A 25,315-nucleotide genomic window follows, 5' to 3' on the forward strand; every position below is an offset into this window, starting at 1 on the left:
GGTGTCTTTTCCATTGACGAGTTTGATGTGGGTTGTTCCAAGAGCACTCGTCACACTATCTGGATGAGAGAGGTTGCAGCGACTGGCCTCTGCAGACGTGGAAGATGTTTGGCAGCATTTGTGTAAGTTGAAGGAAGCTGGGATCATCACCAAGTCCTGAAGCCCCTATGCCTCCCCAATAGTGGTGGCCAGGAAGAAGAATGGGAAGATACAGATGTGTGTGGACTATAGGACTCTGAACAGGTGCACCGTCCCTGACCAGTGTATGGTCCCGAGGATCAAAGACGTGCTGGCCTGTCTGAGTGGTTCAGTGTGCTGGACTTGAGGAGTGGATATTACCAGATCCCCATGAGTGAGGCCGATCAAGAGAAGATGGCATTTATATGATTCTTCCAGCTAGAAAGGACACCCCAGAGCATATTGGGAGCTCCCACAACCTTCCAGTGGGTTATGGAGAAGACAGTGGGAGATATGAACTTGCTTGAGGTATTGGCATATCTGGATGACCTCATAGCATTTGGATTCACCTTGGAAGAACATGAAGTGAGGCTACTGAAGGTGCTCAGTCACCTGAAAGCTGAAGGGTTAAACCTTTCCCCAGACAAGTGCCAGGTCTGCAAAACATCTGTTAGTTACGTTGGGCACATAGTCTCATGGTTGGAGTAGTTACAGATCTGATTAAGATAGAGGCAGTGACCACTTGGCTAAGACACCAGACTGTGTGTGCTCTGTGCTTGTTCTTTGGGTTTTATGGTTACTATTGGAGGTTCCTGTGAGTCACCCGTTGAATCAGCTTCTGTGTGGTTATCCTCCCTTGGGGGAGAAACGGGCAGGAGGTGAAAAGTATCTTGGCCTGTAGGAGCAATTTGGACCAACGTGGATGCAAAATGTGAAGAGGTCTTTCAGTTGCTGAAGGAGTTGCTGACCCAGGCGCCGGTGCTAGCTTTTGCGGACCCCCGATTGCCTTGTGTACTGCACACAGACGCCAGTCGAGAGGGCCTAGGGGGGCATCCTGTATCGGGGTCAGGGCACTGGGTTGAGACCCATTGTGTTTGTCAACTGGAGTCTGTTGCCCTCTGAGAAAAACTATCCCATGCACAAGTTGGAATCCCTGGCATTGAAATGGGCGGTGGTGGATAAACTGAGTGACCACCTCTAAGGGGCCAAGTTTAAGGTGAGGACGGAAAACAATCCCTGATCTTATATCCTGACATCAACGAAACTGGATGCAACAGGTCATTGGTGGTTAATGGCATTGTCTGCCTACAATTTCAGCCTGAAGTACTGGCTGGGAAGCAGAAACGTTGATGACCGTGGTGGGTCTCATCAGCAAGAATGATGAGTCAGCATACAGAGAGAAGGCTAACGGACTGGTGTAGAGCCAATAACCTGTCTCTGAATAAGAACAAAACAAAAGAGATGGTTGTTGACTTCAGGAGAGTATGGAGCAACCACTCTCTGCTGAACATTGATGGTTCCTCTGTCGAGGTTATTAAGAGCACTGAATTTCTTGGAGTTCACCTGGCAGAGGATCTCACCTGGTCCCTCAACACCAGCTCCATAGCAAAGAAAGCCCAGCAGCATCTCTACTTTCTGTGAAGGCTGAGGAAAGTCCATCTCCCTCTCCCCATCCTCACCACATTCTACAGAGGAGGTATGGAGAGCATCCTGAGCAGCTGCATCACTGCCTGGTTCAGGAATTGCACCGTCTCAGATCGCAAGACCCTGCAGCAGATAGTGAGGTCAGCTGCAAAGATCTTTCTTTCTCTTTAGATCTTCTTATTAATTTTCAAGCTTAGGCATAATAACAAAAGTAATACAGAGAGATTGGGAATACTTAGTTAATAAACAGCATATACAAGTATAAGCTGTAGACAACACAAATGTACTAAACCTCCCAAACTCATGATGTATTTAATATGATAGAAAAAAAACAGACCAAAAAAACCCCACATATTAGAAATAAAAAAAACTAAACTAAACTAAACAAAGCTGGGCTATTGTATTACAACTGATATTATCAGTAATGTAACTAACTCCACTCCTCTATCCAAATATTTAAGAGTAATAAAAAGGAATCGGAAAAGGTCGAGTTACCTCGTATGCAAGTGCTGAATAAATGGTCTCCAGGTTTCCTTGAATTTAACCAAAGCGTCAAAAATGACACTTATGATTTTTTCTAAATTTAAACAAGATATAGTTTGGGAAAACCATTGGAACGTAATTGGACGATTAATCTCTTTCCAGTTCAATAGAATGGATCTTCTGGCCATTGTAACAAATGCAATCATCTGATGAGCTGAAAGGAATAATTAACTACTTTCCACCATTGGTAAGCCAAAAACTGCAGTCCTAGGATGAGGATGTAAATCAATAGTCAAAACTGTTGAAATAACATCAAAACTACCTTTCCAATATTTATCCAAAAAAAGGTCAAGACCAGAACATATGAGTCAAAGAGGCTATCTTCCAAATGACATCTATCACAGATAGGATTTATGTGGGAGTAAAAACAAGCAAGCTGGTCTTTAGACATGTGGGCCCTATGCACCACCTTGAATTGTATCAGTGCATGTTTAGCACATATAAAGGAGGAGTTAACTAATTGAAAACATTTCTCCTATTTCTCTGTAGGTAAGGAAAATTGAAGTTCTTTTTCCCATTCATTCTTAATTTTATCTGATATACTTGGCTGTATTTTCATAATCATATCATAAATAGTTGCTATTAAACCCTTCTGATAAGGATTTAAACCTAAAAAATTTTCTGTGATATCAGTTGGGTATGAATTAGGAAAAGTCTGTAACATATTATTCAGAAAATTTCTAATTTATAACTATCTAAAAATGGGACCCAGGTAAATTATATTTATTAGACAACTCTTCAATAGACATGAAACAGTTATCCAAAAATAAGTCACAAAAACAAGTTATATCCTTCATTTTCCATATCAAAAAGGCTTGGTCCATAATAGAGGGTTGAAAAAAGAAATTAGATACAATAGGGCTTGATAGAATAAACATTCAAGCCAAAAAATTTACAAAATTGAAACCATATTTGTAATGTATATTTAATTATTGGATTAATCATTTATTTATTCAATTTAGAAAGAACAAAGAGAAGCAAGGTCCCTAAGATAGAAACCAATGAAAACCTTTGTACAGATTTACATTCAAGGTTTATCCATTGTGGGCTTTGACTTACATCTGAGTCCTGTGTCCAAAATATTAACTATCAAATATTAATTGCTCAGCAATAAAATCTTAAATTTGGCAATGCCAAACCATCATCCTTTTTAGAATTCTGTAAATATTTTTGACTTAACCTAGGATTTTTATTCTGCCATATATATGAAGAAATTTTAAGAGTCAACAATATCAAAAAAGGATTTAGAAATAAAAATTGGTAGCGCTTGAAATAAGTATAAAAATTTAGGTAAAATTATCATCTTAATAACATTGATTTGACCAATCAGTGATAAAGACAATGGGCACGATTTAGTAAGCAATTGTTTAACCTGATCAACTAAAGGTAAAAAATTAACCTTAAATAAGTCCTTATGCTTCTTAGTAATTTTAACACCTAAATCAGTAAAATTGTCTGTGACCAATTTGAATGTTAAATATTTATAAATTGGAACTTGCATATTTAATGGGAGTAGTTGACTCTTAATAAGATTCAGTTTGTAGCCAGAAAAGCTACTAAACTGAGCAAGCAGAGAAAAAATTGCAGGAATGGATTTCTCAGGATTGGAAATGTATAGTAACAAATCAACTGCATATAATGATAACTTGTATGTCCCATTCCACGGGTAATACCAGAAATGTTGGGTGAATTATGAATTGCAATAGCTAAAGGTTCCAAAGCAATGTCAAATAATAAAGGACTAAGAATACAGCCTTGCCTAGTACCACGAAACAATTGAAAAAAGGGAAATAGCTGCGAAGATCATCGGGGTCTCTCTTCCCACTACTTCAGACATTTACACCACACGCTGCACCCACAAAGCTAACAGTATTGTGAAGGACCCCACACACCCCTCACACAAACTCTTCTCCCTCCTGCCATATGGCAAAAGGTAACGAAGCATTCAGGCTCTCACAACCAGATTATGTAACAGTTTCTTCCCCCTTCCATCAGACTCCTCAATACTCAAGAGTCTAGACTGACAGCTACATCATCATTATTATTATTATTATATTGTAATTTGTCCTCTATTGTGCCTATTGTCTTGTTTATTAATATTGTACTGACCTGCATTGTTTTGTGCACCTTATGTAGTCTAGTGCAGTTTTTATGTTGACTTATATAGTCTAGTGTAGCATTGTGCTGTCTCACATAGTCTAATGTAGTTTTGTGTTTCATGTAGCACCAGGGTCCCGGAGGAACGTTGTTTTGTTTTTACTGTGTACTGTACCAGCAGCTTATGGTTGAAATGACAATAAACTTGACTTGATGCTTTGTCCTGATGAGGGACTGGTCAGGAATGAGGAATGGGAGAATGTTCCTGCCCTGGGGGTGAAGGTCATGTGTCAGTTTGCCATCACCGTGAGGGCAGGAGGAAAGGAGGGGCAGGATCAAGCGGTGGATCAAGTGGGAACTTCTGATGACGCCATCCCCCAAGTTTACCTGACTGCTCTGAAGACAAATCAGCTGCCAGAATTGAGTCCTGGGGAAAAAGCAGTTGCTCAGCGAGATGATCTGGGCATCGTATGATTTGGTCAGCAGTCCAAAAGGGAGACATGGCTCAGGCAGAGAAGATGAAACGTGTGTCGGTGCCTCCATTACTGAAAGAATGGCCACAGTTGAGTTGTGGAACCAGATCTTATACTGGGTCATGTCAACCCCAGACTGACCTCAGCGTCGCCAGCTGGTTCTGCCGGAGAAGTACAAGTCACTTCATGATGATTCTGGATATTTAGGGATGAAAAAGACCTATGGATTGCTCAGAGGCTGGTTTTGTTGGCCCCAAATGAAGTCGGAGGTCGAAGAATACTGCAAGTCATGCATTTGATGCATCCGGTGGAAGATCCGGGCAGCTCCCTTGTTCTACCTTCAGAGTGCAGGGCCTCTGGACATGGATTTCCTGTCAATAGTACCCAATGCCAGCAACTCGGCAAATATCTTAGTCATCACGGACCTCTACACCAGATATGCCAAGGACCAGAGGGTGTCCACAGTGGCCAAAGTGTTATGGGACAAGTGTTTCATTTATTATGGCCTTCCCAGGCAGATATATAGTGACCAGGGGCGGGATTTCAAGAGCAGACTCAACTGTGAGTTACTGGATATGCTTGGAGTTGAGAAGACGAGGACCATGCCCTATCATCTGCAGAGTGATCTCCAGCCCGAGAGGATTAATTGGACCCTACTAGACATGCTCAGGACCCTGGAGATCAGCAAGAAGAGCGGGTGGAGTCAACATTTTGGACATTTGGTTCATAGTTACTGCTGTACTCAAAATGATGCTACTGGGTACTCACCATATTATCTGATGTTTGAGCTCGAGGCGAAGTTTCCCATTTACTTTTGTTTTGGGACTGACGAGGATGACCTACCACTGAAGACTTATCTGAAGTATGTGTCCAACATGAGAAGAGAGCTGAAAAGGGCTTATGAATTAGCTGGGGTCACAGAGAGGAGGAATGATTTTCCCAACTCCTGCCAGGAGACCGGATCCTCAAAGAATCTGGGGCTACCTGGGAAACATAAGTTGGTGAACCGTTGGGCAGCTAAGCCCTATGTGGTGGAGAGACAAATGCCAAACCTACCAGTTTTCTGGGTGAAATCAAAGGATGGGAAAGGGCCTGTCAAGATTCTCCATCGGAACCACCTGCTGCCCCTGGACGAGAGGTGCAGGTAGGCCCAGCGCCCAACTTTGAGCCTACAACTAGCAAGAGGACTCTTCGAAAATGTGGGGCGACTGAAGGGCCCACAGCGGGACAGGCCGGGCTAACCCTCAGCCTTTAGAGGGTTACCGATTTAGAGGATGAGGACCTGGATGAGTGGTATATGCTGCCTTTTGCTAACTTCCCATTGATTTAGGAAGAGGCTTCCCGCTCTTCACCCGCTGAGTCAGGTGAAATGGGGGGGACAGCCTGGGTTGCAGCAGGACCCTGCAAGGGATGAAGCGGGGCTTGGCCATGTGACAGGGGGGTCTGAGTTGCAGGTGGACATGAGTGAGAGGTCAGGGGAGGCATCACCAGGTAGACCTGAAATATTAGGTGAGGGGGTACAGAGGTCTGTGGAGAATTAGGAGACCATCAGATAGGCTAGCCTACGTAGCACCAGGGGAGCAAAATGTGACCCCTACTGTTTTGGGAAGCTCTGTCACTTTCTTTTACACCTGGGTTGGACTTTGTGTTTTTCAGGAAGGGTTGGTAAATTATCTCAACATCATGAGGACATGACTAAATTTGGTGGGTTTAGAGTGTAATACGCTGTAAGGTTTCACCGCTAAGGTAACGGTTTCTCTGTAGCAGCAACGTTTGGGTTTTGACTAGAGATAAGGGGGCCTTTGGAATGTATGCTATCCAACGAGAGACATGTTCTTTCTTGTGGGGTTGGGAGCAGGGATTTGTCAGCAAGAGATGAAAAGAGAAAATGCAAATGGAAAGAGTTGGTAGGCCGGCAGATGGAGTGGACTTGGAGTGAGGGTTTGACGGTCAGCAACGCTTGGAGGAGGTTGATGGGGAATGAATGGATGAATCTGTGAGCTCTGACGTGCAAATTAGACTGTTTCATTAAAATGGGCCCTTTGACTTTTTATTTTCTCTACTAACCCTATAGTTAGATTAAGATTTATAAAGTTCAGTCGTTTAATGGCATACGGTGATATTTTGTGGTTCGGATTTGTATCCCGGCAACACATCATGCAGCATCCACACGAAGAAGATTCCTCAGTTTAGCTGGGCCAGAGGCTGTTTTACCTGAGACAAAAGCATGCTGGCCAAACCTAAGGGTTACACTTAAGTTACCTAAAGAATAAATATTATTTAAACTATCAGAATCTGATTTAATATCACTGACATATGTCATGAAACTTGGTAACTTTATGGAAGCAGTACACTGAAATACATGATAAATAAATATAGCAAAAAGTGTGTGTGTGTGTGTGTGTGTGTGTGTGGTAGCAGCATGAAGAGGGCATGGCCTGGGTGTTGGACGTTCTCGATAATGAACAGTGCCTTTCTGAGGCACTACTCCTTGAGGATGTTTGATACAACGGAAGCTGATACCCATGATAGAGTTGGCTAATTTTACAAGTTTATTCAACTTATTTCAATCTTGTGTAGTAGCAAACCACCCCCTCCCCCCCCCCACCTCATACCAGATGAGAATATAGCCAAGCAGAATGCTCTCCATGGTAAATTTATAGAAGTTTTCTTAGAGGGTCTTAGTTGAAATACCAAATCTCCTCAAACCCTGAGTGAAATATAGCCACTGCCTTGCCTTCTTTATAGCCTCATCAATATGTTGCATCAGGTTAGATCCTCAGAGATACTGACACCCAGGAACTTGAAATTGCTCACTTTCTCCACTTCTGATCCCTCTGAGGATTGGTTTCTGTTCCTTCATCCTACCCTTTCTGGAGTTCGTAATCAGCTTGTTGGTCTTGCTGATGTTGAGTGTAAGGTTGTTGCTGCGACACCACTCAACTAATTGGTATATCTCACTCGTGTATTCCCACTTGTCACCATCTGAAATTCTGCCAAGAGTAGTTGTATCATCAGCAAATTTATAGATGCTGTTTGAGCTATACCTAGCCACAGTGTTATGGGTGTAGAGAGAGTAGTGCAGTAGACTAAGCACACACCCCTGTGAGCACCAGGGATGCTGCCGATTGCCAGAGAGGTGGAGATGTTATTTCCAATCCACACAGATTGTGGTCCTCCAGTTAGGAAGTTGAGGATCAAATTGCTTGGAGGTACAGAACCCAGATTTTGTAGTTTTTTGATCAGGACTGTAAGAAAGACTGTGTTCAATGCTGAGCTATAGTTAATAAACAGCATCCTGACATAACTGGTGATCCAAGACTGCATGGAGAGCCACTGATGTCGTGTCTGCTGTAGACCTATTGTGGTGATAGGCAAATTGCAATGTGTCCAGTTTCTTCCTAAGACAGCTGTTGATTCTAGCCATGACAAACCTCTCAAAGCATTTTATCACTGTCGATGTGAGTACTACTGGACATTATTCATCGAGGCAGCTCATGCTGATCTTGGGCACTAGTATAATTGCCTTTTTGTAGCTGGTGGGATCTTCTGACTATAGCAGTGAGAGGTTAAAAATGTCCTTGAATACTCCTGCCAGTTGGTTGGCACAGGTTTTCAGAGCCTTACCAGGTACTTCATTGGGGCTTGCAGCCTTGCAAGGGTTCACCCTCTTAAGAGACAATTTGATGTCAGCTTCCAAGACAGATCACAGGGTCAACAGATGCTGCAGGGAACCGCATAGCTGTGGTTTTATTCTCCCTTTCAAAGTGAGCATAGAAGGCATTGAACTTGTCTGGTAGTGAAGCATTGCTTCCATTCATGATGGTAGATTTTGCTTTGAACAAGGTAATGGCCTGAAAATCCTATCAGAATTGACATACGCCTGGTGCCACCGCTAACCTTATTTGCGATGAATGTGTTTTGACATTAATTCCCACAGTTTCAAACTTTTCTAGCATGACTCTTTTAGACAAACATTATTTAAGAAAAAAAATTAGTAAAATATTTATTCAAGTTTGTTTAAATTGAAGATCCAGAAAATGGATTTTCTTTGTTCAAATATTTCAATTTATTCCTGATAGCTGCTGCACATGGGTAGCCTACAAGCCATGGTGTAACCATTGTGATTTCCAGTTTCAGATAAGTCAGGTTCTCTGTGTTTTTCCCACTTCCATCAGTCCAGCCGAATTCACAAGTCACATCTATCATCCATCCCCCAACCTCGTTAACAACACTCATTACTGTCATTCATCTGGTTTCACATCACCATCACCCATATACATATCCAACAGGGTTTCCTCCTATCTGAACTACCTTTCCTATTCTCTTCCCCCTCTTGTTTGATCTGCCCAACATTACTCATTTTCCCGTTTCCACCTATCACCTACCAGCCTCGGCTTCTCTACGCTACTCCTTTTCCTCATCATTTTCTTCAGTCTCCTCATCACCATCTCCTCCAATACCATGTTCAGATTTGCTGATGCCACCACTGTCATAGGCTGAATCAAAGGTGGTGATAAATCAGCAGGTAGGAGAGAGATTGACAATCTGGCTGAGTGGTGCCACAGCAACGACCTCTCACTCAATGTCCGCAAAACCAGAGAGCTGATTATTGACTTTAGGAGAAGGAAACCAGAGGTCCATGAGCCAGTTCTCATCAAAGGTGGAGAAGGTCAGCAACTTTAAATTCCTTGATGTTATCATTTTGGAGAACCTGTGCTGGGCCCAACACATAAGTGCAATTACGAAGAAAGCACAGCAGTACCCCTACTTCCTTAGGAGTTGCAAAGGTTCAGCATGACATCTAACACTTTGGCAGACTTCTATAGATGCGTAATGGTGAGTATATTGACAGGCTGCATCGCACCCTGCTATGGAAACACCAATGCCCTTGAATGGGAATTTCTCCAAAATGTAGCAGATACAGCTCCAGTTATCTTGGGTAAAGCCCTCCCCACCATTGAGAATATCTATGCGAAATGCTGCCTCAGGAAAGCAGCATCCATCATCAGAGACCCCCACCACCCAGGACATGTTTTCTTCTCACTGCTGCCATGGGCAAGAAGGTACAGGAGCCTCAGGACTGACGACACCAGGTTCAGGAGTAGTTATGACCCCTCAGCCATCAGGCTCTTGAGCCAAAGGGGATAGCTTCACTCAATTTCACTTGCCCTATCATTGAAATGTTCCCACAACCTATAGATTTACTTTCAAGGTCTCTTCATCTCATGTTCTTGATCGTTATTGCTTAATAATTCATTATTATAATTCCTTTCTTTTATATTTGCACATTTTGTTATATTTTGCACACTGGTTGAACACCCAAGTTGTTGTGCTTTTTGACTGATTCTTTTATTGTTATTATTCTATGGACTTATTGAGTATGCCCACAAGAAAATGAATCCCAGGGCTGTCTATGGTGACATGTCTGTACTTTGATAATAAATTTACTCAGAATTTTCATCATCTCAGTCCTCATGTTCCTCTATTGAATTCAGCGATTTCAGATAAGCAGCTTTTCCAGTACCGCCAACCGTTACAGACAGCAGATCAACAATCACTTCACTCTCTCCACAGATTCTTCATGAACTGTTGAATATCTCCAGCACTTATTTATATTTCAGATTTCTAGCAATTGTGCTGTTTTCCGTTATTCTGTCACAGCATTTTCAAAAATTTTCTTTCTTTTGTTGTCAGTCATTTTTATCTGTTTTTATCTCCTCCAGTCCGATCATTAATAATTAATAAATCTTCACACACTTACATATTGCCACATGTATCAGGTATTTTCTTCTTGGTCTTACAATGGATAAATAAATAGAGAAAAAAACTGAGTTTCTTTAAATATACATATGTCTATTAAATAGTTATGTCACAGATATTCTCTTTGTTCTCTCCAAAAACCCATTCCCGCATGACCCCAGCCCCTGCTGCAACTCAACATCGCATCGAAACTTTCTATTGTCCCCTAATTCTGGTGCAAAGTCATCAACCTGAACACTTAGCTCTGCCTCACACTCTGCAGGTGCAGCCTGATGTCGCGTAATCCCAGAATTTTCATTTTCTCTTGCTAATTACCTAGGCTTTGCTTTATATTAATCAATTTATTCATAGTTGTCTTCTTTGAGATTGATCTTGGCCCATTTCCATTACTTTGATACATACCTCCTTTAGTAAATTTCTTCTGTTACTGATAAGAATGACTTCGCTCTTTTTAAAAGAATTTATGAAAGTCATGGACCACGTAATTTACGGATAAATTGTTTTCATCTTATTTTTGTTTAGTCATTGCTTTCAGTCCGAGATATCCCGCTTACACAGCATTTTACGTTAAATGGTGCTCCACACGATCAATTCGGAAAGAACGTCTTTGCATTTCTCTTGATGTCCTCTTCCCTGTACTTTCTCCATCACTGCCAGATTTACATTGAATAAAAGAAGCTGGCTTACAGGTAGACTATTGTAGGTGATTTTGAAAATGTCCTCTCCTTCAACAATTTGTCTTTTCAAAGTTTGAAATCACATGAGTATTAATGGGTGTGGGTCAGTTTAAGATCTAGTCACCCCTACAGTAATTGGCTATTTAAATAATATGATGAAACGGCATTCCTAACCCTGCCTGCCTTGTACAGATATAACCCTGATTGGCTAGGCTTCCTGGGCCCACTCTTGGGAAAGGGTAAACACCTTTAAGGCAATACATGAACTAGAGGAGCAAGAGTGCTTTAACCTAACTCCTAAACATTCCTTGGCATTCAAAGATCACTTTACAACACCACCCAGTTCCAGCTATATTACCACACTGTTACCTTATCTCTCAGGGACTGAGGATCAGACTTCCTCTTCTGAATTGAACCGCCTCAACTCACAATCTCACCTCTTTTCCCACTAATGTTCCCTATTCAACAGCAAATACAGTCTCTTAAGGCAACTCATTAACTCCCTTCTCTCCTTGTTATCAGCACCCTTCCCAGGAACGCAATCCACCCAACTCATTATAAAGTATTAATTCTACTATTTTTTACCTCTTATTTCAAGTAAGGGGAAGTCAATGTGAGAAAGTAATACCTCAATAAGAAGCACTTGCAGTCCATGTCTGGTGTGGGCCTTGCTGAGTAATGCATCTGGTGGGAAGAGTTATGTGCTGTTGTGACTGTGATATCTGTGCTGACCAGAGTACAACAAAGCCCAAAGGTTTCTACAGAAAGGACCCAGAATAGAGCCAATCCATCAGTTCTCCTGTTGTCACATAAATAATCCAGAGCTTTAAATATAAAAAGCCATAATGTACATGATGTTCAAACAGAGTCAAATACTTTTCTCTGGATAGATAGCTGTGAAAGGGATATTTTGTTGCATATGTCACTCAACACATAACTCGAACTTCACATCTCTGGTGATGCTCAATGAAATCTGGAAGAAATTGATTTCCCTTTTACCCTGATCTTAATGCATTGGTGGAGCATTATTTAATTTCCCTTTAATGATTATCTTTAGTCCCTGGGAAAATTGTGTGCCATAAGGATGCAAAGACTGTAGTAATTCATTTTGCATAGGGTCTTTAGAAATTGTATTCAGTGGACCATGCATTGAATTCTAATAACAAGTCCAAATACTTCATGTTGGTATACTGCATTGAGCAGACAAAAAAAACTGCAAAATTAGGAGGCCTCATCAAAAGCTTGGTCAAAGAGATGGATTCTCAGGAAAACCTTTCAGCAAAGTTGTTAAGGGAACGAATGGTCTACATTCTTCTATTCCCTGGCTGTCCAGGCATCTTTCTAAATGCCTTTTAAATGTTGCTATTGTAACTGCATCTAACACATTCACTGGCTGTGCCATTCTCTGTCAAAGAAAAAGAAAATATAAATACTCATAAATGCCTCATAAATCTTCTAAGATTTTCTCTAGCATCTGGAGCCTCCGAAAACATAATCCAATTTTGTTCAAACTCTCCTTATTGTGAATACTCTCTCATCCAGGCAACATGCTGGTGAACCTCTTCTGTAACTTCTCCAAAACCATAACATTCTTCATGTGAAGTTGCAACTAGAACTCCATACAGTACTGCAAATGTCACCTAACCAAAATTTTATACAGCTGCAACATGCCATCTTTTAGACTCAATATTCCATCTATTGAAGGAAGCCCTGGATTTGTACTGCAAGATCCCTCTATATGTCAGTGTTTCTAAGAATTCTGCCTTTTTGTATAGTTTTGTCATGCATTTGATCTCCTGAAGTTCAAGACCTTTCACTTATTCTGCTTAAACTGCCTCTACCTTTTCTCTACACAATTCCACAAATAGTTCTGTCATCTGAAAACTTACAAATACCATACCTGCATTTTTATCTAAGTTATATCACAAGCAACAGAAATCCCAGAACCACTGGTCACAGATCTTCCAAGAGAATAATGCCCCTCCACTGCTAGCCCCTGTCTTCTATGACCAAACTAGTTATTGAATCACATCTATTGTCACCATGGGTTCAATATATTGAATTTTCTGGATTAGCCTACCATGAAGGACCTGGCAAAAGCTTTACTAAAGTTTGTATTTACAATTTCCAGTGCCTTATTTCATCATCCTGGTCACCTTTTCAAAAACTCAAACAATTTTGTAGGACATGACCTTTCCTGCACAGTTCCAGGTTGACTATGTAATAAATCTATTGAAATATGAGTCAAATCATCTCCAATAACTTCCCTACTATAGATGTAAGACTTACTGGCTTATAATTTCTTGGTTTGCCTCTATTGCCCTTTTTACACGGAGAAGCAACATCAGCTATTCTCCAGTCCTCTGGAATTCATCTGTGGCCACTGTCTAATCTCTTCTTTTGCCTCTTTCATTAAGCTGGGATAGATTCCATCAGTGGCTGGGAATTGGTCCATTTTAATGTTCTTCAAGAGATCCAACATCTCTTTCTTGGTATCAACATACCCTAGAATATCAGCATAACCCCTTCTGGTCTCATTATTTCAATAGCTAAAATGGAAATGCCATTCTTGTGGAATGGCTGCTGTATGTACCATTTATGAAATATGCTGCTATTCCCACAGCACATCTCAAGTCCACACACTTTACCACCAAGAAGGACAAGGGCAAAAAAACTATTGGAACATTACCACTTACAGCCTATTCAAGTCTCATATTATTTTGACTTAGAAATTTGTTTCTTTCATCATCACTGCATCTAAATCCTGGAGCTCCCAATCCAATGGTTCTTCACCACAATAATTGCAGAGGTTTGGATCTGATTGAGATTTATTACCACCTTCTCAAGGGCAATTAGGTATGTCGATATATTTGCCCTTGCTTGCAACATAACAGTCCTGAAAATAAATTATTTAAAAAAATGAAAATCTCATGGGCATTAGGACACACCGTGACTTAATGGGATGGAAAGGCAAGTAAAATAAAGATTACATTAATAATCAATCTAAAGCAAACAAAGGGGAAGTAAAATTTATACTCCAGGCACTGCAGATAAAGAGTTAACTACAAAGTACAGAGTACAGGGATAATTTTAAGAAATGTGAATTATGCTCTTCAGGAAAATATCAAAAGGCAAGTCTTTTGTGAAAATAATACTGAATGGGACATAACAGCACATAACAGCACACTGTCAAGCACATGAGGGAGAATAGATTAGAGGTTTATGCCGATAGATTCAAGTGGAAGGAGACTTGGGTGAAGCATAAACACAATATGGGCTGGTTGGTTTCCTTCAATCCTACTATGTAATCCAATATAATTAAATTTTGAAAGAAAAATAAGAAATATCTAGGTAACAAAAGCACTAAATTTAAATTATTCCTGAAGAAAGCAATGCATTCTGAGATGTACTACTTACAGCTTTCTAACTAAGCATTACTGTTACCAATGTACTTGTAGTCCAATCATAAGTGGCCAAGGAAATTAGATCTATATTCTTTGGAATTAAAAAGGAATGAGGGGTGATCTCATTGAAACATGTAAGATCCAGATGGGGCATGATAGGGTTGATGTCAAGCTGTTTCCACCATTGGGAGAGTCATGAACGAGGAGACATGATCACAAATTAGAGGGTGGTCATTTAAAATGAGGCTTGCAGGAACATCTCACAGAAGATGATAAATCTCTGGAATTCTCTATCCTAGAGAATTGTAAAGCCTAGACCATTGAGCGCATTTAAGAAGGAAGTAGATCAAGTTTTGAAAGATGAATGAATTGAGACAATGTGTAATTAGCACCAAAGAGGATATGAGGTTTGGGGCAGATCACTCATAATCATAATTCATAGTGATGCAGACTTGACCAGCTGAGTGGTCTAGTCCTGCTCCTATTTTCTTGTATTCCTATGTATGATAGATTTGACGATAAAATGGCATCATTGTTGAGGGAGAATAAAAGGGACCAGCAGACAAAAATACTTGTAAATATAGAATTTTAGAAATATTTAACACGAGAGCAAAAAATTGTGTCTGGACTTCTATAGCAGCTATAAGGTTCAAAAATGCACAAGCAGGGAGTAAAGTCAAATCTGCCTACAAATTCAACCTCCATTGATAGCGTTGAAAGCTCTATGTTGTTGCATTTCTGCATTATACACTCCCTTTAATGCTCATTACATTGACGTCAATGCCCTGACCCTGGCTCTGCCTTATGGTCCTCTCCCTATTAGCCCCACTGTCATGCTGAAGTTGTGTGACCACATGGCTTTAAGCGCAGAGCTGCAGAGCTGCTGTGACCCTTCGGTGAGGTTCAGCAGGTAGCAAGCGACAGCCTGGATTCACGCAGCAGAAATAAAGGCCACGTCTACCTTGTGCTGACCTTCTAACTGACTGTGCCATTCCAGGTCTTTTCACTGGTTCTATATGTCTCTGGTCATCAGAGATATTGAAAAATAACTTTTAAATGATACACTTACATAAAAGCACATAAAACCTCTGCAAATTAATTGAAAAACAAAAACAAAAAGTGAAATTAAGGAAAGCTGAATTCAGCCATATGACATAGGGGAACTAGAGAAATCTGGTGCACTGAGACTGTCCACCATTCAATCATGACTGACTTATTCGGACCTTCTCTGTAACCTTTGACCTCTTACCTTGAACGTTGGTGATAGTCAATTTGATGAGGCTGCATTATTGTACCATCTATGACTTTGGTAAAGCTGAAGGTTCTGATACAAGGCAAATCCATTCTCTCAGTTAGGAACATCCGTAGACCAAATGATGAGTGCCAGAGACCAACAGTGTTATCTAACCTCCAGCAAGCTCCTGAATTCTGTGCTGCGGACATTTCTGTGGATATTATTAACAGGATGTTGGCAAGTTTCAGACCAACGAAATGAATTGCATTTGAGCTGAGAGTTCACTGAAGCAAATACACGGGATTTCTACTGCTAACATTCAGATTGGATTAGTAGAGAAATAGATTTGACTTTGATGCAGGCTGGATTAAGAAGACTAACTCATGGCATAAATCTTGTGAGGACCTTAAGTACTCTCGTCACACAAAAAGATGAACAGAAGGACTTCAGTAGGATGGTCAGAGAAAAGGTGAAATTATTATCACTTAGTGGATCATGAGTCTTGGGAATTCTGCTTTCAGAGGACAATGGAAGTATTAAGCTCTGGCTATGTTGTTTCTTGGAGAGCAGGAAAATTGCTAAAAATGTGGGCTATGAACTTTAATTTAACCAAAGAAAAAGAAATTGCTGGAGATGCTTAGAACTTTAGTACAAGAGTGTTCATTAGTGTTTATCAGAAATCAAACTTACAAAAATTAGCAGAAATAATGAAAAAATGCCAATATTTACAAAAGGTTTTCTACAAGAAACACAGTAATAGCTCTGTACTTTTCTTGCCCAGTGTGAACTCCTGATAGCCCCTATGTCTCTCCGTCACTGAGGGTGATGAGATCCTTTTATAGGCACTAGCGCAAATTGTCTTTAGTTACCATAAAAGTTAACTTTGCACATGATTTAGAATATGATGCCCCCCACAATATAATTACAATCTCATGTCTACATTAAATATAATATACAAAACAATATATGCACACTTACATATCCCCATTACTAAAGAAATGGAATATTGTGCCATATACCGTGGGAGAGGTACCACAGAGCATCCCGAGTGCATTAGCTCAGTTTTAGACCAAGCAAATGTCACGGAATTGCATGAAACAGCAGAATGCTCAACACAATTGTTTAACTTACAGTTAAGTACAAATATAGAATGAAATTAAAATAAACTTTGGTGTTTGACTGAATGTAAGTAGCAATGTAGAGTGAAAACAGTAGGTTAATTATGAATACACCAGGGAAGACATTGAAATGCATCCACTCCCCGCAATTGTGTGTGTGTGTGTGTGTGTGTGTGAGAGAGAGAGAGAGAGAGAGAGAAAATGTGTGTGAATAAAGAGTGCTTTTACCAAGTGCTCTCGGTCACATTACCACCTTCCTCTCATGTGGTGATCATGTTCAACAGCCAAGACATAGTAACAGTCTGTAATGACATTTCTGCTTTTTAGCTGGACATGGTATTTGAAGGCTGGAGCTCCTGGTACCACTGTGTCACTTTGGCATTATAGTCCTTCATTGTATGTCAGCGTCAGCGGTTGGTATAAAGGTTAAAACTCCCTGCCAATGAGATATTATGGGAGGCTGTCAAAACCCCATTTAGTGTCCAGACACTCCCTTTCAATAGTGGAATACCAGATTTCCCTTGGGAGGAGTGTTTAGCTCAGGTAAAGGACAGGACCTCAACTCCATGTTCTCCTTGGGCCAGCACTGCTCCAGTACCTGCTCCTGAGCATCCGCCCAGACAAGTCTGGCTTGGCAAGCCCAGACAAGTCTGGCTTGGAAGGACAGGTGAAGAACACATGTGGGCTTTCAGGGCTTGAAAAACCCTGTCACATTCTCTTCTCCATGTCACTGGGCTGCTTACAAGCTTCCCAGTAAGGTTTGTCAAAGGTGTGGCCAGAGTGGTGAATTGGGGAATGAGCCTGTGACACCAACCTACCAGACCCAGGAAGCACTTCACTTCCTTCTTGCTTTGAGTTCGAGGACTGTTGCGGATCACTTCCACTTTGTCCAGCTGTGCTCAAACCTCTCCACGTCCATGTAGCCAAGATATTTGGTTTCCCTTTTTTGCCTACTCATAGTTTTGTAGATTGAGGATGGGACCGGCAGGATGAAAATTCTGCTTCACTTTTAGCCTGGGAGGTTTCCTGACTTGGGATTTCAATCCCACTCTTCCTCATATTGAATGCACCCCTTTGCAATTGGCCATCTCACTGCTGCCACCAGATGTTAAAAAGGTGGGTTATGACCTTTAATTTTACCAAAAAAATTGGCTGCAGTTACTTAGCTCTTTCATACTAGGGTGTTTAATAGATGTGTCAGAAATCAAACTTACAAAAATTTGTGAAAATAGTGAAAAAATGGCAACATTTACAAAATGGTAAATATTCTTGCAGGTAGTTTTGCTAGACAGGCTCCAGTGAATTTAAACCAGATACAAGGGGGGAGGGGAACCAGACTGTAGGAACAGATGTATGGGAAAAGGAGGTAAAAGAAGTCAGTAAAGTTGTTTGCACCGTTGGTGATAAACAGAGAGTACGAGGTGGAAAATTTCTTAAATGCCTTTATTTTAATGCTAGGAACATTGTAAGAAAGGTGGATGAGCTTAGAGCAAGGATTGATACCTGGAAATATGATATTGTAGCAATTAGTGAAACATGGTTGCAGGAGGGGTGTGATTTGCAACTAAATATTCCTGGATTTCGTTGCTTCAGGTGTGATATAATCAGAGGGACAGGAGGGGGAGGTGTTGCATTGCTTGTCAGAAGAAATATTGCAGCGGTGCTCTGGCAGGATAGATTAGAGGGCTCATCCAGGGGGACTATTTGGGTGGAACTGAGGAAAGAGAATGGTTTAGTAACAGTTATAGGGGTGTATTATAGACCACCTAATGGGGAGCGAGAATTGGAGGAGCAAATTTGTAAGGAGATAGCAGATATTTGTAGTAAGCACGGGATTGTGATAATGGGAGATTTTAATTTTCCACACATAGACTGGGAAGATGATACTGTAAAAGGGCTGGATGGTTTGGAGTTTGTAAAATGTATGCAGGATATTTTTTGCAGCAATACATAGAGGTACCAACTAGTGAAGGGACAGTGTTGGATCTTCTATTAGGGAATGAAATAGGTCAGGTGACGGAGGTATGTGTTGGGGAGCACTTCGGGTCCAGTGATCACAATGCCATTAGTTTCAATATAATTATGGAGAAAGATAGGACTGGACCCAGGGTTGAGATTTTTGATTGGAGAAAGGTTAACTTTGAGGAGATGCAAAAGGATTTAGAATGAGTGGATTGGGACAATTTGTTTTATGGGAAGGATTTAATAGAGAAATGGAGGTCACTTAAAGGTGAAATTTTGAGGGTACAGAATCTTTATGTTCCTGTTAGGTTGAAAGGAAAAGTTAAAAGTTTGTGAGAGCCATGGTTTTCAAGGGATATTGGAAACTTGGTTCGGGAAAAGAGCGATATCTGCAATAAATATAGGCAGCATGGAGTAAATGAGGTGCTGGACGAATATAAAGAATGTAAAAAGAATCTTACGAAAGAAATTAGAAAAGCTAAAAGAAGATACGAGGTTGCTTTGGCAAGTAAAGTGAAAATAAATCCGAAGGGTTTCTACAGTTATATTAATAGCAAAAGGATAGTGAAGGATAAAATTGGTCCCTTAGAGAATCAGAGTGGACGGCTATGTGTGGAACCAAAAGAGATGGGGGAGATTTTGAACCATTTATTTTCTTCGGTATTCACTAAGGAGAAGGATATTGAATTTTGTAAGGTAAGGGAAACAAGTAGGGAGCTATGGAAACTATGATGATTAAAGTGGAGGAAGTATTGGCACTTTAAAGGAATATGAAAGTGGATAAATCTCCGGATCCTGACAGGATATTCCCTAGGGCCTTGAGGGAAGTTAGTCTAGAAATAGCAGGGGCTCTGACAGAAATATTTCAAATGTCATTAGAAACAGGGAGGATTGGCGTATTGCTCATATGGTTCCATTGTTTAAAAAGGGTTCTAAGAGTAAACCTAACATTTATAGGCCTGTAAGTTTAATGTCAGTGGTGGGTAAATTAATGGAAAGTATTCTTAGAGATGGTATATATAATTATCTGGATTGACAGAATCTGATTGGGAACAGTCAGCATGGATTTGTGCATGAAAGGTCATGTTTGACAAATCTTATTGAATTTTTTGAAGAGGTTATGAGGAAAGTTGACGAGGGTAAAGCAGTGGATGTTGTCTATATGGACTTCAGTAAGACCTTTGACAAGGTTCCACACAGAAGGTTAGTTAGCAAGATTCAATCGTTAGTTATTAATATTGAAGTAGTGAAATGAATTCAACAGTGGCTGGATGGGAGATGCCAGAGAGTAGTGGCGGATAACTGTTTGTGAGGTTGGAGGTCAGTGACTAGTGGTGTGCCTCCGGGATCTGTACTGCGTCCAATGTTGTTTGTTATTAATGATCTGGAGGATGGGGTGGTAAATTGGATTAGTAAGTATGCAGATGATACTAAGGTAGGTGGTGTTGTGGATAATGAAGTAGGTTTTCAAAATTTGCAGAGAGATTTAGACCAGTTATAAGAGTGGGCTGAGCAATGACAGATGGAGTTTAATGCTGATAAGTGTGAGGTGCTACATTTTGGTAGGACTAATCAAAATAGGACATACATGGTAAATGGTAGGGCATTGAAGAATGCAGTAGAACAGAGTGATCTAGGAATAATGATGCATAGTTCCCTGAAGGTAGAATCTCATGTGGATAGGGTGGTGATGAAAGCGTTTGGTATGCTGGCCTTTATAAATCAGAGTATTGAGTATAAGAGTTGGGATGTAATGTTAAAATTGTACAAGGCATTGGTAAGGCCAAATTTGGAGTATTGTGTACAGTTTTGGTCACCAAGTTATAGAAAGAATGTCAACAAAATAGAGAGAGTATAAAGAGGATTTACTAGAATGTTACCTGAGTTTCAGCACCTAAGTTAGAGAGAAAGGTTGGAAAAGTTCGGTCTTTTTCTTTGGAGCGTAGAAGGTTGAGGGGGGACTTGATAGAGGTATTTAAAATTATGAGGGTGATAGATAGAATTGACGTGGATAGGGCTTTTCCATTGAAAGTAGGGGAGAATCAAACAAGAGTTCATGTGTTGAGAGTTAGGGGGCAAAATTTTAGGGGTAACATGAGGGGAAACTTCTTTACTCAGAGAGTGGTAGCTGTGTGGAATGAGCTTCCAGTACAGGTGGTAGAAGCAGGTTTGATATCGTCATTTAAAGTAAAATTGGATAGGTATATGGACAGGAAAGGAATGGAGGGTTATGGGCTGAGTGTGGGTCGGTGGGACTAGGTGAGAGTCAGCGCTGGGCATGGACTATAAGGGCCGAGATGGCCTGTTTCCATGCTGTAATTGTTATATGGTTATATATGGTATCTACAGGTTATATATGGTATCTACTATAGCACTGTACCTATTCTTGTCCAGTGAGAACTCTTCACAGCCCCTATCTCTCCTTCATACTGAGATGCTTTTATAGACATTAGGTCATACCATTTTTAATTAGCAACAAAGTTAACAAGACTTAACATGAAATAGAATATGGTGCGCCTACAATATAATTATAATCCTATAACAAAATAAAAAGAAGTATCTACATTAAATACAGTATACAAACAACATATGTGCATTTACAGATCCCCATCACTAAAGAAAAGGAATATTCCACCAAGTATGGCAAGAAAGGCACCTTAAAACCAACCTGAGCACATTAGCTCAGTCTAGGACCCAGCGATAGCCACAAAACTGCCAGGATTCCATAGCATGAAAGAGCAGAGAGCTCAGGGACAAATTAAGAATGAAATCAAACTAAACTTTGGTGTCTGACTCTGAATGTATGTAGCAGTGCAGTGGGGTTGGGGAGCGGGGTGAAAACAGTGGCTTAATTATGAGAATATATCGGGGAAGACATTGAAGTTTGTCCACTCACCACAATGACAGCAGAATGACGGGGCAATGTTTTTGTGCGTGTGAGTAAAGAGTGCTCTCCATCATAATCTGGATTGTAATACCCTGGAATCCTATTGGTAGACTAGGTTTTCAGGAAAGGAGCAATTCTCTTCCCTTTTGAACCCTTTGGCCAGTCTACCCTCCCTGGGGTCCTTTCTTGTTCTTGGTCATGTAGAGGGACCAAACATGAACCTATCACAGCACCGATATTAAATCAAGGTTACCACATATCCTTTAACTAGTTCTGAAACTAGTTGCTGCTACACCACCGTGCCCATGCATCCAAAATCTCTTGTGCCTGACTCCTCAAGGCAGGTACAATGATTCATTTAATGTGAGTATATTGCCTTAACATTGGCAGGGAGATGTCAGCAACCTCTAACATTTAGCAACAACAACAATCTTTATGAACAGTTTTGAAGTTACAGACAGTTGTTACTTGTTCCCAACTCTACTCCAACATTGGGTTCCTCATAGCATCCATCAATGGAACAGGAGCTGTAATAATTCATAAACACGTACAATGGGGAATCTACACAAACAACTTACACCAGGTCCAAGAGGTTACCATTCATTTCAACCATGAGTTTAATATAAATCTGAATGTTTTAATTGTCTCAACTGTTTCAATAGCTTAGTTTTATCCTTTTAATAAATGTTTCTGAAGATCTGAAAAAGTAGTGACTTCCTTTCAGCTTCCTGCAGGCATGAATTGCTCTGCCCCCAGCAATTTTGGGGAAGACAGTGTCAATGTCTTCGAAACAGAATCAAGTTTGCTTCAAGCAGCTTCAGCTTGAGAACTGCATTAAATGAATGTGAACTCCATCACACGGGTAGCTCGGGATCCATTGCAAATTCAGGGCCTGTGAATAGTTCCTGACCTTTCATTTGGGAGAAATACATGATAGAATTTCACGGGGAGGGTGGGAAAGGAGCACTGCATGGTCGTTTGTAGCCGGGACAGGCAAGTGTCAGTAAGATTTTAGGAAGCCATGCAAGGATACTGTTTTCACTTGGTCTGTGTGATGTTTGACCCAATATGGAGGTTTAAAATACAAGCTCTAAATGGATTGTCTAACCCATTCTATTTTCACCTTCTGTTGTTGTAAATTGCAATTTCTGACAGTTTAATATTTGAAATGCATAGAATATTGATCATCAACTGAAAGAGAAAAATTGATTGACATCTGGTTTAATAACCCCATTAGAACTTGGTTCTAAGATTTTATTCCAAATAGAGTATTCTCTAGTATCCATTGAGTATTTAAGCCTGAATCAATATCAATAATAAGATTAACTGGACATTATCACTTTGCTACGTGTGGAACTTTCTGTTTGTAAATTGCCATTGCCTGCTGTGTTTTCAAGATTATAACAGTGATTAGAGTTTAAAAATGGATTTTATTGGCTGTAAAGTTTATTGGGATGCAAAATAAAAATATTTCTCATTCATTTGTGTTTAATCATATAAAATCAATCATAGACATTTTTTAAGAAATGTCTAAGAAGATGAAATAATTGGTTATTTGGGGAAAGAAATAAATATATATACTAAAGCTATTATGAACTCCATGGAGCATGTGGGGATCTTCCGATATCCAGGCATTCTTTCTTTCTTTTTTTTCCTTTCTTTCTTTCTTTTTTATATAGGGATGTTAAGGGGAGGGGGGTAGGGTATATACATATATATTTTTTTCTCATATATTTTCTTTTATTTCTGTAATTATTTGAAAACTCAATAAAAAAGTTTAATAAAAAAAAAGAAATGTTCATCAAATCTGCTTTGGTTTAATATAAACGCAAAATACAGTGGATGTCAGTAAAGTAAAAACAGTGGAACTATTTAGCCTCCGGGGAACAAGACAGAAGTTTTGGAGTGATGACCTTTTATCAAAATTGTTTATCAGTTTCTCACTTTTAAGTTGCTATCTGACATGCTGTGTATCTCCCACAACTTTGGTATTTCATTTAGTTAATTAATTTGTGATATTCTAACAGTACGTAGAACTATCAAATGAATAACTGTTTACATCCTTACATAAATCTCTTTCTTTGTTTAAACAGGAAATATATTTGTTGTCAGCCTGGCCATTGCAGATCTTGTAGTGGCAATTTATCCATATCCCATGGTCTTGACATCAATATTTCATAACGGCTGGAACCTGGGCTATCTGCATTGCCAAATCAGTGGTTTCCTGATGGGTTTAAGTGTGATTGGATCAATTTTTAACATCACCGGCATTGCCATCAATCGATATTGCTACATTTGTCACAGCCTGAAGTACGACAAGCTCTACAGTGATAAGAATTCTTTGTGCTTTGTAATCCTCATCTGGGCCCTGACGTTTATAGCTATCGTCCCAAATCTATTTGTGGAATCTTTACAATATGACCCGAGAGTCTACTCTTGCACTTTTGTGCAATCTGTGAGCTCTGCCTATACTGTGTCAGTGGTGTTCTTTCACTTCATTCTTCCCATCTCTATTGTCACCTTTTGCTACCTGAGAATATGGGTCCTCGTCATCCAGGTTAGAAGACGAGTGAAGCCGGACATGAGACCAAAACTGAAGCCTCATGATTTGCGAAATTTTGTGACAATGTTTGTGGTTTTTGTGCTCTTTGCTGTCTGTTGGGCACCGCTTAATATTATTGGTCTTGCAGTTGCCGTGAATCCAGATACAATTGCCCCAAGAATTCCAGAATGGCTATTTGTTGCCAGTTATTTCATGGCATATTTCAACAGCTGCCTTAACGCGATTATCTATGGACTTTTGAATCAGAATTTCAGGAGAGAGTACAAGAGGATTATTATCTCAGTGTGCACAGCACGGATTTTCTTCCTTGAGAGTTCCAATGATGCTCCTGACAGAATTAAAAGTAAACCTTCTCCTTTAATGACAAACAATAATCAAGTGAAAGTAGATTCTGTCTGAATGGTTTTTGCATTCACTCTATGTGCCAGTCAAAGAAGCTACAGAGAAAAGCACATTATATAGAATCGATGGAACATATAAAATGTATATTCAAAGTTGCTAAACATAGGATTGTGTTTATCAAGCATGTTAAAGTATGAAGAAAACAATTCATTTATACACATAACTAATATTCAAGAGAAAGTCTTCATTTGACTATAGTCCTATTCCTACAGAAATACTGTATATAAGGAGAAAAATTAGTTTTAATAACTAACAAATCCTTAAACAGGCTTAGCCTGCATGTAATGGAACTTGAAATATGACATTTGACAATTTACTAATTTTAAAAATGAAAATGAGGTAATATTTTACTGGCAAAGTATACAGTATCCTTAAAGAAACTTGAAAAGGTAAATTGCTTAGCCCTAGCACATAGGGTGGACTATACATTATCTTAGATAGGGTGCATGCTCTCCTTATATACAAATTCAAAATTATTTTTCTAACAGTGCTTTCACGGTGCTTGGTATGGCAGCTTTCATTTCAATGTAAAGGTATGTGAAGTCCTACAATTTGCATAATGCTATTGATTTTGAAAATCAAGAGTTTAT

The 25,315-nt window shown here is 40.0% G+C and overlaps 1 protein-coding gene across 1 annotated transcript in view; it reads left to right on the forward strand.

Annotated features, from left to right (window-relative positions):
- Positions 1–24,786, forward strand: part of LOC132404483 (melatonin receptor type 1A-like) — a 74,578-nt gene extending 49,792 nt beyond the window's left edge. The window contains exon 2 of the mRNA XM_059988639.1: positions 23,854–24,786. Coding sequence (XP_059844622.1) covers positions 23,854–24,722 — 869 coding nt within the window. The 3' untranslated portion in view covers positions 24,723–24,786. The remainder of the gene's footprint in view (positions 1–23,853) is intronic.
- Positions 24,787–25,315: the final 529 nt, after the last annotated feature.

The sequence above is a fragment of the Hypanus sabinus genome, chromosome 14 (assembly GCF_030144855.1).
Source record: "Hypanus sabinus isolate sHypSab1 chromosome 14, sHypSab1.hap1, whole genome shotgun sequence".
Taxonomy (NCBI): Eukaryota; Metazoa; Chordata; class Chondrichthyes; order Myliobatiformes; family Dasyatidae; genus Hypanus; species Hypanus sabinus.